The sequence below is a fragment of the Sciurus vulgaris genome (genome assembly GCF_902686455.1).
Source record: "Sciurus vulgaris genome assembly, chromosome: 1".
Classification (NCBI taxonomy): domain Eukaryota; kingdom Metazoa; phylum Chordata; class Mammalia; order Rodentia; family Sciuridae; genus Sciurus; species Sciurus vulgaris.
Genome location: NC_136461.1, coordinates 45,437,178 through 45,462,530, shown reverse-complemented (window position 1 = coordinate 45,462,530; position 25,353 = coordinate 45,437,178). Strand labels below are relative to the sequence as shown.

General features: G+C 35.5%; 3 protein-coding genes across 11 annotated transcripts in view; 2 read left to right on the top strand and 1 right to left on the bottom strand.

Annotated features, from left to right (window-relative positions):
* The window catches only part of FYB2 (FYN binding protein 2), a 96,682-nt gene extending 85,069 nt beyond the window's left edge, over window positions 1–11,613 (top strand). For 2 of the 5 annotated variants that reach the window (XM_079101790.1, XM_079101787.1), the window contains 5 exons: window positions 2,929–3,027; window positions 5,726–5,819; window positions 8,816–8,972; window positions 9,083–9,116; window positions 9,432–11,613. In XM_079101790.1, coding sequence (XP_078957916.1) covers window positions 2,929–3,027; window positions 5,726–5,819; window positions 8,816–8,972; window positions 9,083–9,116; window positions 9,432–9,453 — 406 coding nt within the window. In that variant the 3' untranslated portion in view covers window positions 9,454–11,613. The remainder of the gene's footprint in view (window positions 1–2,928; window positions 3,028–5,725; window positions 5,820–8,815; window positions 8,973–9,082; window positions 9,117–9,431) is intronic. The other 3 variants (XM_079101788.1, XM_079101789.1, XR_013757494.1) reach the window with 3 other exon arrangements.
* Window positions 11,614–13,894: 2,281 nt separating this feature from the next.
* PRKAA2 (protein kinase AMP-activated catalytic subunit alpha 2) overlaps window positions 13,895–25,353 on the bottom strand; it is a 56,739-nt gene continuing 45,280 nt past the window's right edge. For all 5 annotated transcript variants that reach the window (XM_079101924.1, XM_079101928.1, XM_079101925.1 and 2 more), the window contains 2 exons: window positions 22,248–22,374; window positions 13,895–21,532 (listed from right to left, as the gene is read on the bottom strand). In XM_079101924.1, coding sequence (XP_078958050.1) covers window positions 21,294–21,532; window positions 22,248–22,374 — 366 coding nt within the window. In that variant the 3' untranslated portion in view covers window positions 13,895–21,293. The remainder of the gene's footprint in view (window positions 21,533–22,247; window positions 22,375–25,353) is intronic.
* Window positions 22,872–24,827, top strand: LOC306638769 (ras-related protein Rap-1b-like). The gene has a single exon (XM_079102098.1). The coding sequence runs from the start codon at window positions 23,008–23,010 to the stop codon at window positions 23,551–23,553; it is 546 nt and encodes a 181-aa protein (XP_078958224.1). The 5' UTR covers window positions 22,872–23,007; the 3' UTR covers window positions 23,554–24,827.

Sequence of the window (25,353 nt, the reverse complement as noted above, 5' to 3'; positions counted from 1 at the left end):
CTCTGTGATAATTTTTATGTGGTTAGCTATTTTTCCTTCACCGTTTAAAACTGTTTCTAGACTTTGCTGTCCCCCAAAACCCCTCTCTGACTTAATCTATTTGGGTTAGTTACCCCCCCCCTTTTTTTTTATCAGAGCATATTTCTCATAATTGTAGTGGTGTTTTCCTGTCTTCTCTAGACTAGGAACTCCCTGACATGGTGACTGTCTGTGGCTTTCAGATCTGTATCATGTGGCCTGATGCCAAAACATAGTTCACTAAATTAACTACCAAACAAGAGTTTGCTATAAAAATGAGCAAAAAAATCTGGAAGCACATAATAGGTAGCCATTTCTGTCTGTGAGATCAAAAGTCTCTGTGCCAAGTTGATGCAGGAGAGAGTGGTACCATTCACATAGGTGGAGCCTGGGAGCAAGAGGAGAGGTTAGGATTGGAGTTGCGGGCAGGGCAGTGGGTCAGGCACTGTGTAAATGGAAAACTGGTTGGGAAGTGTCCTGGACCATAAGGCATATGGTCAGGAAAGAGGATGTTCTAAGCAGGAAATGTCATTTGGCATGAGGTAGAGGAAGACCCTAGAATATTAAGTTAGAGAAAGAATGAAATTTTTTCTTTTTCTGGAAAAATGAATTTGTAAAAATCATAAGAGAACTTGAAACATATGTAAGTTGTAAATTGCCCTGAACCTATTGCTCTACTTAGGAAGTAGATTTTTTACCATATACACAGTCCCTAACCTATCTCATTGATTCCCACCCTCCAGAAAAACACTCTCCTAACTTTTGTGTCTTTCATTCCCTTATTCAAAACAAAAATAGTTTTATCAAACTATAATAAAAAGTTTTATTTTAGATTGGGGAACACTATAAAAATGGTGTTGTGCTGTATATAGAACACTGTAACTATTATTACTCAAAGCCATCTTATTGCCAGTGTAATTCGTTCATTTTTGCTGTTTGTAAGATTCAATTTATATATATTCCAAAATTAACTTATGTATTCTCTTGTTGGTAGGCACTGAGGTAGTTCCTAAGTTGGGGAACTCATGGTCAATATTCCCATAGCTATTGTTTCCTATGAATGTTTGCAACAATTTTTCTAGGAGATGCATGCAGAAGAGGGAAGAAATGCAAATTATATGGGGAACACAAATTCCTTAGAAAATGCCAACTCCTTTCCCAAATGGTAGTACCAATTTATGACCTCTACCCAGCATATAAGAGTTCCCATTGTTATACATACTCGTGAACACTTTTTGTAGAACAGAGAGCATTCTCAATTTTTGCCAATTTAGTGTGTGCAAAACAGTGTCACATTGTAGTATTAATTTGCATTACCCTCATTACTAACAAGACATACTACTACCAAGGTTCTAATCCCTTTATTCACACTGAAGTCTTTCCTTCTGTACATGATTGCTTGCTTTTCTATTGGGCTGCTGATCTTTTTCTTGTTCATCTATAGACTTAATTCATTCTGAATACAACTCCTTTGCAAATTTTATACCAGTTATATCAAATATCTTCCCACTTTGTGGCATGCCTTTTCAATTTCCAGTCTTCAAATAAATATAGAATTTCTTAATTTTAATGTATTCAAATTTATCAGCTTACACTTTGATTGTTGCTTTACATATCTCTTAAAAAAATGCTTCTCTACTCTCAGATCGCATGATAGTCTTTCATATTTTCTTTCAAAAATTTCAGAGTTTTGCCTTTTACACTTAATGCTTAGATCTGAATTGAGTTTCATATGTATAGGGAAGCAGAGCCCAGGCAGGGTGAGGTGCACCTATAATCCCAGCAATTTGGGAGGTTGAGCAAGAGGACTGGCAAGTCTGAGATCCACCTAGGCAACTGAATGATACCCTGTCTCAAAATAAAAAGAGTTTAAAAGTTGGGAATGTAGCTCAGTCAGTAAGTACCCATATTCTATTCCCACTGTGGAAAATAAAATATAATAAACAAATAAAGAAATCATTCCCTTCACTTAACCCAGTAACTCCCTTCAAGCAATTAGCTGTAATGAAAGAAAAAATCATGCATAAAAATATCTATTCTGGTGCAATTTATAAGAAGATGATATTTGGAACAACCAAAATGCCCAAATATACAGTAATTTGCTAAATGCATTATAATATTCAACATGGCTATTTAAATATATGCTGAATATATAGTGACTAGTTTCCAGTGACACAGATAAACACACAATGACAAAAACAATGCAAAACTGTATGCACACAGTTATGATCTCAATTCTTGTTTTAAAAGTGGCAAAATGTTGAGAAAAAAATGGGCGCTTTAAGGTTAGATTATGCTTATTTCTATGACCATGATAAGTTACCTAATTCTCTGATCATTCATTTTCTTCTTTGTAAACCTTATGCATGACTAAAGGACTCATGTAGTACCTACCATTAAAAAACTAATGAGTTAACATATAAAATGCCCAGAAGACCACCTTACACTGAAGTGCTCAAATGGAAATCCTTCTAATACCCTTTCTTTTCCTGCATCCTCTTTTGCCCTGACCCCAGTAATACTAGTTGGTTTTGACTTGTGTCATGGCAAAGTTTAGTATTATTCACATTTTAAAGGCAAACAGGCTCAGAAAGGAGACTGTGATTATAATCAGGTTGATCTCTTGCTTCTGGTTTCAGATTTGGATCACTATAGAAGTGACTGTGGGCCAAGTGTGGCCTGCCACTTGTTTTTCATAAATAAAACCACAAGAGTTGAATAGTTGCCATGGAGATGATGTGATCTGCAAAGCCTAACATATTTACCACATGGCTTTGCATAGGTTATCAAAATGTATTTCTAAATGGCTTATCTTTCTTTAATAAACAATTGCTCAGAAAGTATTGATAATTCCATAAATGTTTAATAGTTTAGTCTTAATTTACTTGTTCAAAATATTTTTCTCCTCAGAGATGAAGATAAAATGAAAACTTGGAAGCCCAAGTTTTTGATACCAAAGGGGAAAAAAGAGAAGAAAGGTGCTGATGGATCAGAAAGGTGTGAACACAGGTGCCTTTGCATGACAGCTTCTCTGCAGCACCTCTTACTGGGCTGGGTGACCTTAGACAAGTCATTAAATTGGATTCTAAGATTCCTCATCTGAGTGCAATTGAAAGCACTTAAAAGAAAAAGATTTTTAAAAATGTCAAGTCCCATACACATTTATCCTTTTCTCCCTTACTTTTGGTGAATGGGAGAGAAGAAAGATTTCAAGTTAGTCCTTATCAAAGAATGAAAAATGTCAGTCTCCTTTTAAGCTATAGGAACTTTCTTCCCATAAGATAGAACTTAAAGAAAACACCAATTAGATTATATGTGAAACTTGGAGAAAATCAGAAACTAGGTATTATACAGTAAGACAATTTCCTAAAATACAATTCTATAATTATTTAAAAATTGTAAAAAAAAAATGCCTTATCAAGTCAAGATCCAATCTTCATTCAGATGATACAAGTTCTCCATTGCCCACTGAAAGAGGTGTGGTTTTACCAGACTCTGGTTTACCTAGAGCTCTGTGCTCCCTTCTTCTCAGTTGTTAAGACATGGGGCAGGATCTGAGGGACTTTAACAAATTTTTTGGAGAAATCCTTGGGAAATAGTCAGCGAGCTGTGAACACTGTGTGGTCTATCTGCTCTGCGAAACCTGTCTGGAAAGTCTCACTGGGGCGCCCCAAAGAGTCAGACATTGGTCTGTACCAAATCTAAGCTCAAAGGATAGCAAAGCGTGGCCTTTAAATTTATTTTCCTTGGACTTAGACTTGATATAATTTATTTGTCCCCAGTTGGAAAGATGTATTCATAGACTAGAAAAGCAACCTTTTCCCCTTAAACTTCATACTTTTAAAATATTTGTATAGTATAGCACAATAGAATTCCAAGAAGGGAAATATTAGCATAATATTTGACTCCTCTCCCAAGAAACCTTTTTAGTATGTTGGTAATTACAAATAAGTCCTAAGGAAATAATTTTCTAGTGCTTTTTTATATTTTATAACTGACATAATAGTGTATTTTTACTTTCAGCTGAATAAATTTGAAAATATGATAGGCTTTCACTAATCCTAGAGAGGTGCCAATTTCTATGTGCTCTTTGATCCTTTTAAAATGGTCTCTACCATAACTTATTCTATCAATAAATAAATAGGAAAAGCTTTCTGAGTTCAACCCTTTTATCATGCTTTGATTAATCAAAGATGATGGCAAGTTCGAGGAGAAGTTGGCAGGGGTATCCAGGTATAAAGTGGAGAAAGTGCAGTCCACTTTCTAAGGTGAAGTAGACAATGAATATATAGGGTAAAGGGCAGCTCACAAAGCTGAGAATGTAGATTGGAGCAGATCTGGACTTTTCTAGTTGGCAGCAGAGAGACATTCAAAGGTTTTAAGCAAAAGAGCAGCATGATTAATTACATTTCTGAAAGATGGCCACGGAAGCAGGTATACAGATGGACTTTGTAAAACAGGAATAAGAAAATGGTGTATCAGGCCAAAAGTGCTGATAATCTGAAATGTGGCAGTGACTGTAATCTTGTAAAGAAACAGATGTCAGACACTGCAGAACAGCACTGACAAGACCTTGGTGACTTTTCATTCTGTCAATATATTAATCTCCCAAGAAGCAAAACCAAATCCCATGTGCAAAGCAGAAGGGAGAGAAAGGAAGGAGTCAGACCGTGACCAGCTTCTGCTATATTAAATTCACCCACATTTATGTGCTATCATTCTTGATCATTTGATGGAATTTTGCTTTATTAATTCTATCTGTTTCCCCATTCAGCAAACAGGATAGTTCTTTGAGCCATGTAGATTTGTGGTTCCCCAATTATGTTTGAAAAGTTGGAACCATAACCTATAAGCCCTTTACTCACTGTTTCTGTTTCTATTAAATAATCTGAAGTTGAGTGGGAAAGCTTATAAATTTTTCTTTTAAAAAAAATTTAATTATGCTTCCAAGTCTGATTCAGAGAAGTTCACCTTAAATTGTTTGATCAATCTAATTTTTTAATTTTTATTTTTGACACAATAATTATATTTATGGGGTATAGTGTGACATTTCAGTATATGTATAAAATGCATAATTATCAGATCAGCATAAGTGGCATATCCATTTATCATTTGTTGGTTACATTAAAAATCCTCTACTAGCTGTTTTGAAATATATGTTTAATTGTCAACCAGCCATACTGTGCTCATCCTATCCAACTGCGCTCCTATACCCATTAACCATCCTCTACCAACTTGATTTTATTCCATATTATTTTGTGATCAAAAACATTTTTTAGGTTTGGGGATGTAGCTCAATGGTAGAGTGAGCACTAAGTATATTCAAGGCCTTAGGTTCAATCCCCAGTACTGCAAAAAAAGGAAAAAAAAATTATGGAGCTGAAGGTGTAGCTCAGTGGTAGAGTGCTTTCCTAGCACGCACGAGGCCCTGGGTTTGATTTCCAACATCACACACACACACACACACACACACACACACACACACACACACACAAAGTGTATATAATTTTCTTTTCAATGGTGGGGAAAAATAATTAGTCTTACTTAACCCTTTTCAGTTGTTTTGAAAATCTGCTCTAGTGGAGGTATGTGCATAAATATATAAACACACACATATATGATTTCATATGAAATTATACAGTTAGTTATGCCTGAATTTGTCCTGAAATAGAATGACTTTGTAGACTACCCGCATGTTTCTTGCCAGTTTTTCTCCTAGAAAGTTCTTCAGAACCAAGAAGCAAAACTTAGAAAAGAACAGAATGGGAAGAGAAGAAAAACTTTTTAGAGAAAGATTTCAGGTACGTTTTCCTTTGAAGGTAAAAATTAGCAATAGTTAATTTTACTTTTTGTTTGTTTATTTATTTATTTATTTATTTATTTATTTTTGGAACCAAGAATTGAACCCAGGAGCACTCAACCACTAAGCCACATCCCCAGTCCTTTTTATTTATTCATTTAATTTCAAGACAGGGTCTCGTTAAGTTGCTTAGGGCCTCACCACGTGGGCTGAAGCTGACTTTGAACTTGCAATCCTCCTGCCTCAGCCTCCTCAGCCACTGGGATTTACAGGTGTGCCTGACCACGCCAGGCTAGAAATGTGCATTTTTAAAGATCCTAGAAATTTGCTCCACCAATACTTTATTTTCCTGACATATTTCTATATTGACTACCTTTGTACATACTAGTCCCTCTACCTGGAAAAAAGTTGTTCTTTATGAACTGTTCAGATGTTATCCACTCTTCCCTAGCTCCAGGTCAAGTCACACCTTGGCACATTTTGTATCTCTACTATCTACAAATCTGTTGTAATAGTGATCCATTGTTTATAGCCAGGGTCTGTCCTGAACTAAACTCCCAAGTCCCTCTGGACAGAGATTGTTTTAACAAGTTCATTCCCAGTCCCCAATGAAAAACTAAACTCCCAGTGCTCAGTAAGTGAATGACTGCACAAACGAGTGAGTGATAACTGAAGGGAGGGAGGAAGGAGGGAGGCAGGAAAGTGTTTGATATCTTATTCTGTCACCAAGAGTCCTAGAAAATTATTGCATCATTCTAAAATTCAAACAATTCTGCTTCACGTATTTTTAAAGTAAGATTTTATTAAGAAAAATATTTTAACACCATCTAAGTGCTAGACAGTGGGCTGAGAGACAACATATGCATTCTGCTCATAAAATCTGTCTAGGTCACTGCTCTACCTAAAATCTTTCTAAAGTTTCCCATTATCAAATGGATGCAGCTTAGACTTCTTGAGGGGTGACGTATAAGGCTCTTGGCATCATGACCTTTGCTTGTTTTTCTGGTTTCAATTTCCTGCCAGTCTGTCCTTGCATTTCAGTGGACTTCCACCTGGAGTCCATTCCTCTAGGCACTTACATGGTCTACTCCTGTCACCAGGCACGCCCTTGCTACTTCTCCACACAACTTGTTCATTTATCAAGGTACAGCTGAGGCATCTTCTGTTTCCAGGAAGCCCTGCCTGCACCTCCTGGTTAATCATTCTATTTACCTGTGGCCCTGAACAACCTCCAGTTTATTGTAATTACAAGTTCATCATATAAACCGTGAACTCCTAGAGGGCAAGAATTATCTTATTTTTCTTCATGTGCAGAGCAAAAGACTACCTAAACATCCAAACTGTTTTTTGAACTGAACTAAAGTAGGTATATACACAAATCTCTCAATCACTCCTAAATTCCACTTGAACCAAAGCTGATTACAGTTACTATATCTAGAAATTGTGATCTGAAATTATCTACTGCAAACTGTGATGTTCTCTGATCAGGTGAAAAACAATAGTGTAGTAATTACTTGTTGAGAAGACTCCTAAATACCATCTAAGGCTTTTTTCCCTCATATTTTGACTGTCTCACATGGAACAGAAATTCCATTTCCTATATACGTGTACAATTCTGTTCTTCCATTTTTTCTGTAGTGGGTTTTCGTAGTTGCCATTAGAAAGACGATACTACTTCAATAATTTTTATCTAGCTCAAATTACAAAATATTGGGTACCTCATTGCTGCCAGGCATTTATGGTATGAAGATAAATAAGGCTTTTATTTTCATTTCTTAAAATAGTTTGCTAAATGTTATAATAGGAGTAAATACGTAGTAAACAGTAAATTATACATGGCAGTCATAAAATTAGGTGAGGTGGTCAAAACACAAATATTTTAAGCAGAAAAAAACAGCATGAGCAAAGCAATGGAAATATGAAAAGTATACAGAATATTCAAGGATTATCATATAGTTGCATGCAGTTTCAATAAAGGGGATATGGAGCAATGGGGAATGACAGCATGCAGAGCCTTGAATGTCTAGCTAGGAAATGTGGATCTGGGCTGGGGATATAGCTCAGTTGGTAGAGTGCTTGACTCACATGCACAAGGCCCTGGGTTCAATCCCCAGCGCCACCAAAATAATGGAGAGTTCCACTTTGTAAGTGGAAAGGTGGCCTAGGCAGATTTGTATTCTAAGAAATCACTATGTGGGGCTGGGGTTGTGGCTCAGTGGTACAGCACTTGCCTAGCGTGTGAGGCATTGGATTTGATTCTTAGCACCACATATAAGTAAATTAAATAAAGGTCTATCAACACCTAAAAAAAAACAATAATATATATAAAAGATCACTGTGAACCCACAGTAAACAGTGGCCCTGAGATAACAAGAGCAGTTATCAAGATGCTATTACTTTGTTAGCAAAAGAAAAATCTCATCTTCTAGCTTATACCTCTTGGTATAGGGTATCATCATATGATTTATTACCCAAATTCAGAATACTTATGAGAATGGAAGGAGGCACTCAATAACATTAATAAGAATTTGTACGTGGAGACATAAGAGTGCCCTTTATAAATGAACAGTATGTGAGAATATTATAAACTCTAAGGCACTACACAGAGAACTTGGGTGTTTTAAAATATGTTTTTTCCTGAGTTGGAGGTAACTTTATTACCTAATAGTTAGCATGCTGTCCCTGATACTTAATCTATACTCAGGTTTCAGCTTTCTCTTCCACCAGGATCCCACTCTAGTAAAATTAGACAATTGGTATGTGAACATTTTAAAAATATAACCATGCCAAATGTCATATTTAGCATCTTGCTATGGTTTTCTTAAAATGACTTTCCTTTCACCATCTACTTTCCTGTTATTTTCTTTCCCTTGGGGATTTTTAATCAATATCTAGAATCTTAATTTTGAGGTAACTATATCATATCCTTCATTAATTCTGTTGTGAAAAAGAACAATGACTGTGTAAGCCTGGTCTGATTAGTGATTTTCATTTCAGTATGACAAAGAAATTATCGTCATCAACAGAGCGGTGGCATGTTCCAGTAATTCAAGAAATGGAATATTTGATTTGCCAATAACTCCTGGAGAAGAACTGGAAGTCATTGACACCACTGAACAAAACCTAGTGATATGTCGCAATTCTAAAGGGAAATGTAAGCTTTCTGGGTTATTGCCCATAAATGTCAATCACTGTTCAAAAAAATTTTTTTTTCTCTAAAAACTTCAGATTAGTAACAGTGTTTTTTTTTTTTTTCCCCTATAGATGGATATGTACTCATTGAACATCTAGATTTCAAGTAAGTGGTTTAATTTTATACTTCAAATCGTAAGTTATAAATAATATGGCATTGTGTGCATTAGTCTCAAGGAAAGACTACTGAATTTACTGAAACTCAGAAAAATTAAATACACAGCTCCTTTATCCTGCAAGGAAACATTAGGACAGACTTTATTACTGTCTCCTGAGTATATTATCAAAGTGCTATATAGATTGTATTTATAAATATTTTAAAGGAACATAAAAATATTAAACTAGGTAAGAAAATTCTGCAGAAATTTCCTCCTCAGTGTTCTATTAGCCTCTACTTCAAAATGTGTTTCTTTTTTCCTAGGCATCAAGACTGGTCCAGATAGAAAGGTCAAGATCAGAAGGGAAAGGCTGCACAACTGAGAGGGGATCCTAGGTCTTAGTCCTGCCTCGCAGCAGTTTCAGTTCGCATGTCAATCGCTGGGAACGGTGGCACAAACCTGTAATCCCAGCGGCTTGGGAGGCTAAGACAGGAGGATCATGAGTTCAAAGTCAGCCTCAGCAAAAGTGAGGTGCTAAGCAACTCGGGGAGACCCTGTCTCTAAATAAAATACAAAAGAGGGCTGGGGATGTGGCTCAGTGGTTGAGTGCCCCTGAGTTCAATCCCTGTACCCACCCCCCAAAATGAGATGGAATCTATGGAAACTTTTGTTGGGCTCTTGGAAGAAAAAACAAGAAAACTTCAACACTTAGTTGTTGGTTTTACGCCTAAGAGTTTTCTCTTTCAATGTTTTTTTTCACTGAGAAAATGTGAAACTGTGTATGCGAGAACTTGTTTAATGAGTCATATCCAAACTTGGAAATCAAGACTATTCAGTTGTGCAAAAGGCTGGTTTGCTTCTAATATTAGTATACAAGTTTGTAATTTCTAGATATTATAGTTTAAATTTGGTACAATTAAATTCTGGTAATGAAGATCCTCCATATACTCATATTTAAGGTACAATAAACAATTCTGACTTAATCTTTTTAAAAAAAACCAAGGTGTAAGTGTCCTTTCACTTTATCGCAAAAACAATCTGATCAATGCTATTCAACAGTGGTTTCCTTTGGGAATAGGCTGCTGAAAAATAACTTTTTAAGTTAAACTAGTATCATTTAAAGGTGTTTCTAAATATATTTAACAAAATCTAAAAAATATGTGCTATCTCACTTTAAAATATTATTGCCTAAAATAAGGACAATTTTGTCTATGCTCCAAAACTTAATTCAAATAGAATTATTTTTACTTAGATGAAATGGAAATTAAAAAGCAGAGCCGTAATGATTCTATTTTTTTTTACTGATGTGCACTGCATGTCAGTGAGATTTGAAAACAGTTGAATGCATATGTAGCATTTATATAAGTGGCTTTATATGTACTGAAATCCTGGAGAATTTCCTTAGTTCTTTAAGCAGGGCAATTCTGGCCTTCAAGGATACAAGGGTTCCAAGGCCTCTTGCTTTATACATTGAGACTACTTTTTAAGCTCCTACACTCTTTTCATATTTTTTGCATGTTCTAAATGGCACTTGCTTTAATAAAGATCAAGTTTATTCTAAAAGAAAGAAATCAAAGGTATTTGTATTCAGAGTTTTGACAATAGCATAATTAAAATTATGAATGAAATGGCTGGAGGATTAAGAAAGGCATTATAAAGGTGATACTGAAGCTCGCTCTTTTGAAATAAAGCACAGGATGGAGAATCCCATGCTCTGGCGACTATGAAGACATCTAAGGCAAATGGAGTGGGAAGACTGCTGGGAAATGGGGTGTTTGGGCTAGAATGCACCCAGCATGCTTAAGCTTTTTGCTCTAGAAAGTGGTGTGCCACTCAAGGGTTAAGCAGGAAGAAAATGCCAGATGTTTGGGGAAAGGGAGGTGTTTTAGCTTTTTTTACCACTTGACCTAAAGACCTGACAAGAACAATGTTAAAGAAGAAAAGTCTATTTGATGGTCAAGATTTTAGGTCTCAGACCACAGATGGTCAACTCCATTGCTTCAAGTCTGAGGTGATGCAGAACATCATGGTGGAAGAACATCACGTGGGGAACAAAAGTGGCTCAGGACATGGCAATCAGGAAGCAGAAAGGGAGAACTCTCCCTCACACAGATAAAACATATGCCCCAAAGGCATGCACCCAGTGACCCTCCTCCTCTTGCCACACCCTACCTGCCTAAAGTCACCAGTTAATCCATCAATCAAGCACATTGATGCGCTGATTAGGTTAAGGCGCTCTAACCCAATTGTTTACTCTCTTGTGCTGTCTCACACGAGTCTGGGTGTCAGAGGGACACCTCATATCCAAACCATAACAGGAGGCAATTGCATAGATGGTAGATAACAGGGGGAAAAGACTATTTTTGCAATATTCTAAGGAAAAGGCCATCAAGTTTTAATTGAGGGTAGCAAGGATTGAAGTACATAGTACAAGAGCCCCATCAGAGGTAAAGGAGACATGTCGTCTTGGTGACTTCTCAGTCAGTTGAGAAGAAGAATAAGGGAATGACTTGAAAGAATGGATGGGGTTCGAGAATTTCTTTTACATAGGCATAAAAATTATTCAGTTTTAAAAACCCATTAAATGTTTTTATAGTAGAAACCACTTCATCTAACATACATTTATGTCCTAATTATTACTGACATGTTTTTAGAATTGCTTGTATTCTATCAACACTTAATGTGGTTATGTTTCTATTTCACAAACAGCCACGTTTCTTCTCTAAATCAAACTAATTTTCTCATATTATTGATCTACAAAGTTTTTAAATCTAAACACCATAATTAACACTTCAGTGATGCCCAGTCAGTGCTCTCAGTCTCCCAGAAACTACCATAAAGCTTCAATGTAAAGACTAAAGACTAAGTTTCTATTTTAATTTTGTATTAAAAGATAGTAAAGACAACACCATCCTGTCAGGTTAAGATAGAACAGATTCTTAAACCTAACAGAGGATAACACTGGTCCATTAAAAAATGTTGTCAGCTTCCCATTAACTATGAAAAAAATACCTGCAATAATCAACTTTTAAGAAAGAATAGTTTACCTTGGCTCGTGGTATTAGAGGTTTCAACATCCATTGTCGCTTGGCCCCACTACTCTTGAGCCTGTGGTGATACAGTACATTACCGTGGGAGCACATAGCAGAAGCAGCTACCCACCTCATGGAGCCAGGAAGCAGAGAGGGAGGAAAAAGGGTTCAGGGTCCCAATACTCACTTCGAGAGTACACCCTATGACCTAACTTCCTTTCACTAGGCCCCACCTACTAAATGTTCTAAGGCCTCCCAATAGCACCACTGACTGGGGACCAAGTCTTTGACACCTGGGCCTTTGGATCATTCAAGATCCAAACCTCTAGCAACCTTAATATACACCAGCAAAATCTTTCCTTCCCCCATATTAGCTCCTCCATGAAAATCCTGGTCTTCTGAGATGACAATAACATCTTTGTTAACCAGGCCCTTCCCTGCACATCTTCAGAATGACTTTTAATATATGTGCAGAAAAATAGGGAAGAGAAAAATGAGTATAAACCTCTACTGATGTTTCTTTTTTTTTAAATTTCCTACAATAAGCATCCATTACTTATGCAATTTAGGAAATAAGGGAAAAAATCTTTAGTAAAAAAATATTTTTTTCTTTAAAATTTAGAAAAAGAAACTAAAATCTTTACTTATCCATACTTTGATGTTTACTTTTTTTTTTTTTTTAGTGAGGACTAGTGTTTTTCAAAAAGCTTCTCTTAGGGCTGGGGATATAGCTCAGTTGGTAGAGTGCTTGCCTTATAAGCACATAGGCCCTGGGTTCAAATCCCCAGCACCACAAAAAAAAAAAAAAGCTTCTTCTCTTAGATAATGTCAATATAAAATGTGACAACAGTGCATAAGGTCACATCTACATTGTTCACTTTCTATTCTCAGTGGGACTTCATATAAAATTCTATTGTTAGCCCTATTCTATGGCTGAACTGAGTAGAATTTTGCCCTCTGTAATATTTATCCTCTTATGTTATGCATGTGACTATTCAATGTGACTTTGTAAAAAAAAGTTTTATATATGAATTAAACTTGCTAACCAGTGGACCTTAAAATAGGAAGATACCTTACATTATCCAAGTTGACCCAACTTCATCACGTGGGACCTTAAAACTGGAAGAGGAAGACAGAAGAATCTGCCAACTAATCAGAAAAGTGTATGAGAAGAAGAGATCCCAAGCATGAGTCACACTGCTGCCATTAAAGATGAAGGGAAGTCATCCATGGATCAGGGAATGCCAGTGGCCTCTAGAAGCTGTGAAGGACCCCTAGCCAACAGCCAGAAAGGGAGCAGAGACCTCGGTCCTATAGCAACATGGCATTAAATTTTGCCATCGACCTGAATGAATCTGGAAGCAGATTCTCTCCTAGAACCCAACCCTTGTTAATATTTTGGTTCTCAGTCTGTGCACAAAAACCCAGCTAAGCCCACTGGACTGATAATAAATTTGTGTTGTTTAAGTGGTTAAGAAATTCATGCTAAGTCCTTTGAAAAAAAGTTAAGTTCACTGGACTTCGGAATTCTAAGATAATAAATCTGTGTTAAGTCCTTAAATCTGTAGTAACTTGTTACAGCAAAAATAGAAAACTATACAAATAGCTACAGTTAAAAAACAGTACAACAAAGACAAAAACGAATAAAGATGGTGTGAAATCTCCGGTGAGTCATAATTTTTCTCTAAAACAGTTTTCTCGATAACTATTAGTTGACATGCAGAATATTAGCTGAATGAACAGAAACAAAAACATTTTCAAATTAACCAGTGACTTTAATATGATTTTGTGGAAAAAGCTTACAAGCAACCAGGCTGGTTTTCTCTTGTTTGTTGCCTATAGTTGGTTCCACTGAGAGAACCTGTAGCTATGAAATGCGGTGTAATTCAAGACATCTTTCACATGGTTACTGGAAGACAAATCCTTCCCACAGATCATTTAAATCTCACAAAAAAATATTTAACAAACAAAACTGAAATTTGAATATATCATTATTAAAACACAGAAGCACTGGAATTCCGGTGTTGGTTCTTCCCCTGAAACCAGTGGTCCCAATTTCAAAAGTGTGAAAATATTTTTAAATAGAGCTGTAGTCCAGCGCTCCATTGGGTTAAGGTATCAACCTGTGGGTATAGTTTTCTAAGATGGGCTGAGAAAGAATGAACACACAATGTTCTTGAAAAAAACAAAACTGAATAATAACTAGCCAATTGTACATAATGTTATGATTGTCATGGACATAACCTGTCAACTTTCAGTTTTATTTGTTGTACTCAAAATTCAGTGTATAACATTTTAGTATACATGATAAAGAACACAACCATTCTTCCTAAAACAGTATCAAGGTACTAATCTTTGAGTTTACAGTTCTATAACAAACTTCACATTAAATACTTGAAACAGTGTACGACCAAAGATGCTCATGAATGATCTTGACAGAAAGCTGTATTTTGATACATTAAGGCAGCTTCAGCTGAAATTTTAAGAAGTTCCAAATATTATTTGTTGAAACAATAAACAAGTTTAATATTTGAGTATCTGATGTTTCCAAGAAACTTTAAATGTCTCAAAATAAGAACACTGTAATTTGTGAAACTGTGGTCTGAAACATTCTTAGCTCTATGTTCTTACCACATAAAACTTACCTAAAAATCAAGATACTCATCAGTACCAAAGATATCTATAAAAAGAAGGGATTTACATTAAATACAGGGATATAAACCTTGCATTTAAACAAGGACCTTCAAACAATTTCTCACACACATCTGTGAGGTAGGTTTTCGTCCACATTTTGTACAAGCGGAGAGTAAATGAGGTCATGTGACTTGTGCTGCTACAGCAGCCAAAAGGAGAATCAGATTCCAATTAGATTTTGTCTTTAGCTCTGTATTCTTTCTTTCCTTTACAAACTTGTAAAATACCAAGACTACTAAACTTTGCATTCACTTTAAAAACATGAGAAGGCAGCCAAATATTTACCAAAGTGACTTTAAAAAGTGAAACAGAAAAAAGAAACAAAATACAGGTAGTGAATAACTTCTGATAACAATAGTGTGAGGTTTGGCCAAAGGAACTTGAAAACAGAAGAGGTAAACAACGAGATCATGTGCAGAGGGCAGATCTAAGGGGAAATGAGAAGGATCAGAGAAAAAGAAATTACAGTTCAAACAACTTTAGTATTATTGTTCCTATAACTTGAGAGAAGGCACAATTTAGTGTTTGTTTTTATAACGGGATGTTTCTCTTTCCCATTTTAGGAAAATGTCATCTATTTAGAAAAACGGCCTTTTTGGGGTAACAAAACATACTTAAAAGGGAATTTTAACTGTGAAAATTACATCAGCGGAAAAAAATTAACCATGCAATTCTTGCCTAGAATATTTGTTCCTCCTTGAAATTTTAAATTAACTCAAAGTAGCAAACCTTCAATTAGAAAAGAAAACACTGTACAAAGCTTGTCAAAACTCTATGTACAAGTTCAAAAAATTTTCATGCCAGGATATTCTAAATACTTTACTGTTTTTTTTCCTGGAAGGAGTGCTCTATTCTAGAATTTCCTTAATTGCACTTTAAACATAATTGAAATTTACCTACCCTGCTTGTCCAAATAATCATGAGTAACTTGCATAAAATCTAAACTGCTTTAGATATAAACTATAGTTACCAAAAGTTCCATACACAGTCAAGACTGCAGACTGGCACTGCTATGCAAGGCTGGCAATAAACATTAACACTGGCTTGCAAAATGAACACAGGACCACAGTCTGATAACTTCTAGAACTGGTCTGATTCTTATCAAGTTATGGCTGAAGAAGTTTAATTAAAACTTACTCCAGTCTAGACTGTGGGTCCTGAACTTTGTTCTGTTACTATTCAGGGGCATCAAATGTATCACATATACATGGGGAAAAGGCTAGTAAGGATGCCAGCAATTTGTCTAGTTAGGTTTACATACATTTTAAAGCTCATCAAACTCAAGTTTTAAAAGGTTCGGGAGAATATCAAGTCAATCACAATTAGGTAGTTCATGAACAGAAATATACTCTATGAAAACAGGGTTGTATCATTTACTATGCATACAACATGAAAAATTACTATCCTCTACATGAAATTTAGAGAAGCCTAATTCAGGGAATAGTTAAAAATGATAATAGATAGGGACTAAAGCTAGTTTTTCTGTTCTTCTGTTTTTCTTTTTTTAGAAAGATTGTGCTATAGGAATCACATAAATAAAATTATGTGAAGTGTGTCCTAAAGTTTCCTCAGTACTTTTGAAGCACCCTCAATAACTTAGAAGTACCTATAAAAATTGATATGCTAATCATAAATACTTCAAATAATTACACCTGGTTACATCTAGTTGGTACAATCAATATAATTAAGAAACATTTAGTTAAGTCTACATTATGTCACTCTAAGACTGAAAGCAATACATTTGTGTTTATTTTTATTTTTTGACTACTCAGATATCTCATTAATTCAGACTGTTCTGCCCAGAGGAAAAGTGGTATAGTCTGATCACTACTGAATACTCACATGACCTTAAAGCCTTGTGATGCGCTCTCTAGCACTGCTTCCTCATCCAGAGAGTGGCAACATACTTTTTCTGGTTACCTCACAAGGCTACTGTAATAGTTAACAGATATGGAGGGTCCCTCAATCTAAAAATTCACTATAAAAATGTATGAAACTCTTCCATCACCATAAATTAGTAATTTTATGCTTTATGCCAAATAGACATGATATTTAACCTGTCTGGTTTTCTGGGTGATTTTTGCTATATGACATATTTTTGTATATGACAGAGCAGCTGTATTTAGAAAAATATTCAAGTATATATCATCAAATGCCTCACCAAACTAAAATTGAACTTTTAAATTAGTATAAAACTCTAAATATATAAAAAAGTGAACACTAATGCAAACCATATGAAAAGTATAAAAGGCAGAATTTTAAAGCTCAAAAGTACCCTAGTGGTCTTTCCTCTATCCCTATTTTAGGGTCACAAAAATGAGGCCCAATGCAGGACGTGACTTCTCAACAGATTGCACATATCCCTCATGCAGAGTTTTTAACAGTCTCTGAGAACTGCCATTAAATAACATTCCTTTTTTTTATTTTAAAGTCACTGGATGATAGGAGGACCAGATAAAAATGTCAAATGATTGAAATGGTATCTTTAAAAACAAAAACAACAAAGCTGTGAACATATACAGCATTTAAATATTGGGATTTTATAGGTATTAAGGGATTTAAATTATTAACCAGTGAATAGACAAAAACAAAGTGTCTGTGGTAGGAATCTTCCAGGTTTCTACCTCTTACAAATAGGTGGTGTGCCTACATTTAGCAGTATACTACACATTAGCTGATGCCGCAAAGTAGTCCAAAAATTTGTAATGGTTATGATTATTTTCTAAATTATGACTCATTTAATTCTAAATGTGCATTCCCTGAGAACAAATTGGCTAGGGAATAAGAGAAAGCAAACCCAAATTATGTAATCATCCTTGAAAACCTATTTGCAGAAAAGGGAGAATTGTCTGTGCTAATTCCCTGACAAAGAAAAACTATTAATTCTGATTTAACTTGGGCTCCTGGATTCTCTTTATAGATGACTAGTACCAAAGAATACAAACACTACAGGTTACAAAAGTGTCTCTTAAAAGATCAAAACGAACACCGAACATGTAAATGTTTTACCTCCCTCCACACATTCACTCTGAGACAGTATTTTTACACTGAAGACAACAGGAATGAGCTTTAAATACAGCATCCTAAATAAATAAAAAAGTATTCAGAAAATATTCACTGACTAAACATTTGAAAAAATTAATGACTGACTCATTTCCCACAGTCATAAACATGAGTCAGTGGCCTTAAGTTTTATACATGAGTAATCTTATTTAAGATTTTTCAGTCATCCATTATTACAAAACCTAATTAAGAAAATCAATATCCTACAAAACAAGCTGTAGACATAAAAACTCTTAATCCATGACTCACTCAAGATGAACATGTCTGCAAGGTAAAATGAAATGATTCTCAATTTGAATGAGGTTCTCCCAGATAACTGATGAGACAAAGAAGTGCTGTCAGTTTCATCCTTAGCTACCCTAATTATGGCAACCTGGGACAATAATTTTCCTGAAGTGTTTTCCAAATTTTCCTTTTCTCATGGAATAAATTTTTTTAAAGTAGTAAGTTAATTTGGGTTTAAAAAACTATATATTTTTTTCCTTTATTCCCAAAAGGACTTGTCAAAGTCTTCAATACTCATACCCACTGACATCCTAAGGGGGAGGGGTGCATGCAGTATTCTCTTCAAACTTACCCCGCAGAATCTCTTATTCCTTGGGAAACGTTCTAGAACCACATGGAGTCCATTTCTGTGGCACAACCTAAACCTACCTATAATCTAAAAATAGAAGCTCTCCCCGGGATGTCAATTAGAGGAAACTGCTCTTAGCCCAGGCCTACATACACATCCACAGTTAACCAGTTTACAAGACAAACAGGAATTGGAGATTAACAAGATTCTTTCCTTCTCTGTGTCCATGAACAACAAAAAGCCTATGACAACATTCTAGTCCCTTTTATGCTACAATGAGTGTCCTGAAATCTCTCTGCAAACCAATTTATTATACCACCTAGATTCACAGAGTATTTATTTTTAAAAGTTATGCAGAAAAGAATCAAAACTATGATCTTCAGAGTCCCTAAAATTCAACAGGTAACTATTCCAACTGTGGAAGTTCATAAATTTGGCAAGAATAAGAAAACAGTAAATAAACTGTAACTCTTAAAAAACATTATGATCATCCATAAAAGGTAATTTGGATATGAAAAAGTGTCTCAAGTCTGATTTATTACACTAAAGAAGCGACAATGCCATTAGATTCCTTCCAACAGCTTATTTGCTCATAAAATTGTTGTGTAATTAAGCAAATATTATGAAGTGGCCTTGCTTTTCACAAAAGAGGCATATGCACATTGGGAGAAGTCAACTTATGCCATACTGATAATGCATATCACACTTAAACAGCAGGGCTACTTATCCTCATAAAATAACTACTGAAAATATTATCCTTTGGTGCCACAAGATGGCAGTATTTCAAAGGTTAAACCTTAAACTATCTCAAACTGCAACCCTATGGTCTTTCCCAAATTGGTGAATAAGGATTCTATATATATATTCTACACATGTATAGAATATATATATTTATATATATATGTATATATATATATAAAGAAATTGGACTTGCAAGTTATATAACACCATTTTTTTAAAAATCTACAAAACAATTTGATGTGACACCATTGAAATTCTTGACTCGAAAGATTAGATACAGATGTATTTGAGAACTTGGTCTAGCATTCTCATTTGCTTCTTGGGAGAAAACACATTATTTTTGGCAAAGAGGAACCTGTCAAAGCAATGTCATTTTTGTTTTCAAGAGCTTAATAATTTTAGGGCGAGTCAGGCAAAACGAGATTGTGAATTACAACATAAATACAATAAATGAATAAATACAAAATTAGATAAGTTACACATAATTTAAAAATTAAATACTTTTACTAAAACAAAATATAATTGATATCTTATTATCTATCCTGCTATATATAGTTTTTCCTTTAATTTTAAAAAAATTTTGCAAAGCTAAACAAAAACTCTGGTTTTCAATGAAAAGAACTGTTATGTGAATACATATATGTAATATATGTAAACGACACATATATTTATTTAGGAAAGACTGTTTAAGGCTTCCCTGCCCCATCAGGTTCAGCAGTGAAGGTCACAGCCTACTAAACTTTGGAACTACACAAAAGCCCTTAGGGCCAGACAGTGTTTTTGAACTGAATGGCTAGCAACCAAGAAAGGGAACCAAAAAAGATTCAATAGCTGACTGAACCAATCAGCCACTGAAGATGAAAAAATAAAGACAATGGTTACTGGGGAAGGTGGGGGAAGGGAGTGTCATCAATAACAAACTTACACTCCAAGTGAAGAATCAGTTCCACGAGATGTAACAGGATCCTAACCTTTTAACTCTCCCTTACCCCACCCTCTCCCCATACACACAAAATAAGAGATCAGAGTTCTTTCAAGGGATTGCTGATATTTTGCTTTGCTTCATTTAACTGTCTACTGTTTTACATTCTAGATAAAAATGCAAAAATAAACAGACAAAAAAATTTTGAGAAAGGTTTTGAAGACATATTTTAAAATTATATGTTTATGGAAAAGGCAAATTATTTCAAATCCAGATATTCCAATGCTAAGCTGAACTTTGAAGTCTCTTAAGATAAACATTATTATTCAGGGAAATCTCAAGATAAAGCCCTGAGATATTCAAAACTTTTTAAGGAACCTGGAAATTATGAGTGCCTTTTAGAGACCACAGCCCTTCTGGGTAAGTACTAAGTAGTGTCTGCAAAAACTGTATGAAGAACTCGGTTTCTGAAATGTTCAGAGCAAACTTTTAAGATTCCAACATTTAGATTTTTTTTGGTACTGGGATTGAACCCAAGGGCACTTAACCACTGAGCCACAACCCCAGTCCTTTTTAACACAGGTTCTCACTATGTATTAGGGCCTCACTAAGTTGCAGAGGCTGGCTTTGAACCTGTGATCCTCCTGCCTCGGTATCCCAAGTTGCTGGGAATATAGGTGTGCACCACTACACCCAGCTAATATCTTACTAATGGCTCTTTAATTTTTTAAATAATTTTGTGCAACAAAATGGAGACACACAGCTCAAAGTCCGTGAGATTTAGGAAGAAAATGGATTTATCTATGCTAGTGAAGCCAGGTGCTATTGCAAACCACTCTTAGATTAGACAATTCATCAGTGAGGTGTGTTCATCTTATGTAGTGAATTCACAACTACAAATTAACAATCTTCATCAACATTCACCCATTAACAATACTGCCTATGTGAATTTAACATAGGCACAATAGAATTATAAAGTTCTAAAAGTAAATGTCATTGACCTGTTTTCAGTCATTTCTATGGCATTGCAAGTCCCCTGTTAAATATTCATGTCTCTCAATTAATATTGCAAAGTGTGATATTTGGAAGATAATAATTTAAAGAATGTATCTGATTTTCACAGTGCAGTAACAGAAAGATAGAAACCAGGGACAGATCATCAACGGGCTAAAGTAGTGATCAGACTGGCACACATTTCAAAAAAATCCATGGTGTGACTACCCAGACGAGGGGAAACTGAAGACAATGTGCTTCCAGTCAAAGAGCCAGTGAGAGAGCCAGAAAGTGAGTGGCTCTCTGCAGTTGTAGAATCAAAGCTGGATCTTGGTCTGTGTAAGCCAGCAGCAGAACAGGAACGCTGAGGTGTTGAGGAACCAGATCTCTGCTCTACCACCTCATCTGAAATGGACCAAAGAAAAGCAATTGATTTGAGAGGTCTATTTGCCCGAGTCCTTCCTATGAAGTTGTTATATTCAGAATAGTTAGCAAGCACCTCTGAGCAAGGGCAACTCAGAAATGAATGTCATAAATCAGGCAAGTTGGTACAGGCCTATAGTCCCAGCAACTCGGGAGACTGGGGTAGTAGGATGGCAAATTTGATGCCAGCCTCAGCAACTTAGTGAGACTGTCTCAAAATAAAACTAAAAACAGCTGAGATATAGCTCAGTGGTAAAGCACCACTGGGTTCAATTCCCAGGACCAAAAAAAGAAAGAAAGAAAAAGAAATTAATGTCATATTTCAGTGTTTTAGGAGCAGAGGAGGCAATACCTTTTTCCTCCCACAATCACAACAGACATCACTAATCATAACACTTCACCAAACATAGCCCTTTATCCTTCCCAAAAGAGTGCCCAGCTTTAATAATGAAATGAAACTGACGTCTGCCCACGAAGAAACACATCATTGGCAACTGTTTTCTTCTAGTACATTAACAACAACAACAACAAATTATGTATGTGTGTGTGTATATCCTTTCACTTACATTTTGGTTAAATCTAGATTACTTAAAATCTAGTAAATAGACTACTCACCATGTCTTTGAGGTGATTTTTAACAACTGGCCAACTAGTGCCAAGTCTGATTTCAGAGCTCACAGCTACATAGTTCCCTTACCATCAATGCTTTTAAAATCCAAAAGATAGCTCCTATTATCAACCAGGTAAAGTTGTAAGCTCATTTTCACATAATTGCCAGTCACTGGATTTTTTCTTCTTACACGAAGATGGTATGCATTCACTACCTAAAGCAGGAAATCAATAAAAATAACAAAAAGAACATTCTTATTGAAAATAATAATGAAGTTCTTATTGAAAAGAATGACAAAACAATTGATGGGGTGGGGTAGGAAAGAAATTACTGAATTTTTTTGATATTACAGGTAGTTGACTTTAGTATTTAATTCTCACAATTATGTATAGCATTTATGTATAGCAATTACAACATAAAGAGAACTCAGATTATATAGTCCAGTCTTCACTCCAGATACACATCCATTCTAAAGCATCAATCATTATCTTGGTTACCCAACCTCTGTCTGAATACTTTTACTGATGAATACTGTTACGATTTGGATGTGTCCCCCAAAAGCTCACATGTGAGACAGTGCAGGAAGTTTCAGAGGAGAAATGATTGGGTTGTAAGCGTTTTAACCCAATCAGTGAATTAATCCCTGATGGGTTCTGGGATTTTAAAATCTCTAGCAAATGAGTTTCAAAAATTTTTCAACAAGAGGTGTAAATCAGCCAGAGCAGCGGCAGCAGCCACAGGACCGCCGTGGCGCCCAGAACAGCGACCCGGAGGGAGCGCGAGGCGACACTGGCTACGGGAACCCGGTGACAGCGTGAGAGGTACTCAATTTTGACAAGTTTGCATCATGCGTGAATATAAGCTAGTCATTCTTGGCTCAGGAGGGGTTGGAAAGTCTGCTCTGACTGTACAATTTGTTCAAGGAATTTTTGTTGAAAAATATGATCCTACAATAGAAGATTCTTATAGAAAGCAAGTTGAAGTAGATGCACAACAGTGTATGCTTGAAATCTTGGATGCTGCAGGAACGGAACAATTTACAGCAACGAGGGATTTGTATATGAAAAATGGACAAGGCTTTGCTTTAGTTTATTCCATCACAGCACAGTCCACCTTTAATGATTTACAAGATCTGAGAGAACAAATTCTTCGAGTTAAAGACACTGATGATGTTCCCATGATTCTGGTTGGTAATAAGTGTGACTTGGAAGATGAAAGAGTTGTAGGAAAGGAACAAGGTCAAAATCTAGCAAGACAGTGGAACAACTGTGCATTCTTAGAATCTTCTGCAAAATCAAAAATAAATGTTAATGAGATCTTTTATGACCTAGTGCGGCAAATTAACAGAAAAACTCCAGTGCCTGGGAAGGCCTGCAAAAAGTCATCATGTTAGCTGCTTTAATATACTAAATGCATTGTAGCTCTGAGCCAGGTCTGAAGAACTGTTGCCCAATTCAACAGTGCCAGCATTCCAACTTTGTTAAACCTACCAACATCTTAAATGGACTTTCCTGTGGTGGTACCCTTTAAGAGGCGGATGAAAGCTACTATATCAGTTTGTACATTCTAATCACTTTTCAGTATCACAAGAGAGATTTTTACTTATATAATAGTCCTAGAGTATGCAGCTGGTAAAACCAGAGGCTACATCCAGTATTACTGCTAAGAGACATTCTTCATCCACCAATGTTGTACATGTATGAAAATGGTGTACTGTATACTTTAACATGCCCCATACTTTGTATTGGAGAGTACAATAATGTAAATCCTGAAAGCACCACTATTTTAGCATAATAAAAGAAAATCCAAAGAGCTCCTATATAGACTACTCCAGATAACTTTGCTTCTTTGATACTTGTAGCTTATTGTAATTTTTTTTAAATCCAAGGTCATTATCATTGTATTGCACAAATAAGCGCTTTGATTAACACAGCTACATAGTTTTTTTAATTTTTCAAAAACCTGTGGAGACAGTGATCTTGTCTTTAAAATATAATCCTTTCAGTATGATGTCTTAGATTTAAAGACGTTGCCTTTAATATCTGTTGGGAAGGAAATGTCCAGACTTTTCAAATCTCCTTATTATGTGTTTCCTTTTTTTGTTTACATAGGGAACAATGTTTGTAGTTGTGTGTACAGTGGGGGTCTACAACAAGAAGTGTATATTTTCAAACAATTTTTTAATGATTTAACAATTTTTGTAAATCATTTTCAGTCTTCTGCAGCTGTAGATTCTCACTGTGAATCCCTTGCTTGCTCATGCATAAGTGTATTTGCAATACCAAACATACAGGTTTAGTATTTTTGCCTGTTAGTGATTGTTTCACATGTGTAACGTTTTGGTTGAGATGTTAAATGGCGGACGAGTACTGTGGATGTGAATGTGGGAAGTAATTTTAATCATGTATAATTGGTCACAAGGCCTAATTTGCAGTAACTATTGCTGTTTTATTTAACAATGCCTTGTTGCTTTGTATGCATTAACGTTTGGGTGTAAAGATTGTGTGTCTATCCAACAGGGAGCCACAGTATTTAAATTGACCAACCTAATGTTACAACTACTTTGAGGTGGCCAAATGTAAACTAAAAGCCTTAATTAAAGTGCTGCAATTTTGTATAACTTAGCATCAGTAGTTCAATAAATTTGGATTGCCATGCAAGGGCTTGCATTATTAAAAAAAAAAAAATTTTTTTTTCAACAAGAAATTTTAAAGACATTATGCTGGGCTTGGTGGCACATGTCTGTAATCCCAGCAGCATGGGAGGCTTAGGCAGCAGGAAGGCAAGTTCAAAGTCAGCCTCAGCAAATGAGAGAAACCCTGTCTCTAAATAAAAAATAAAAGGGCTGGGAATGTGGCTACGCATTCTAACTAAAATGTAGTTAAACACCCCTTGATTCAATCCCTGATACCAAAAGAAAAAAAAGAAGTTTTAAAAACATTAACATCTTTTTTTTAACTAAATAAAACAGCTTCAGAAAAAGGAGATTTGTGTTTAGTCCTAAGAAAATATTATTTCATTTAGTCGTGTATAAATAATGAAAGTAACTGATTTATTTGAGCATTTTAAATGAGTATTTACATCCTAAGTTTGAATACTTTTCTTCTTCCTTTATAAAAAAGCTCACAGTCCTCAAGAAAACAACAAGAGTGAAAGGGATATCTAAAATGAAAAGTCTTTTTTTTTGGGGGGT

Coding starts and splice junctions, on each gene's coding strand:
- LOC306638769 (XM_079102098.1), top strand. CDS start 23,008: ATGCGTGAATATAAGCTAGTCATTCTTGGCTCAGGAGGGGTTGGAAAG.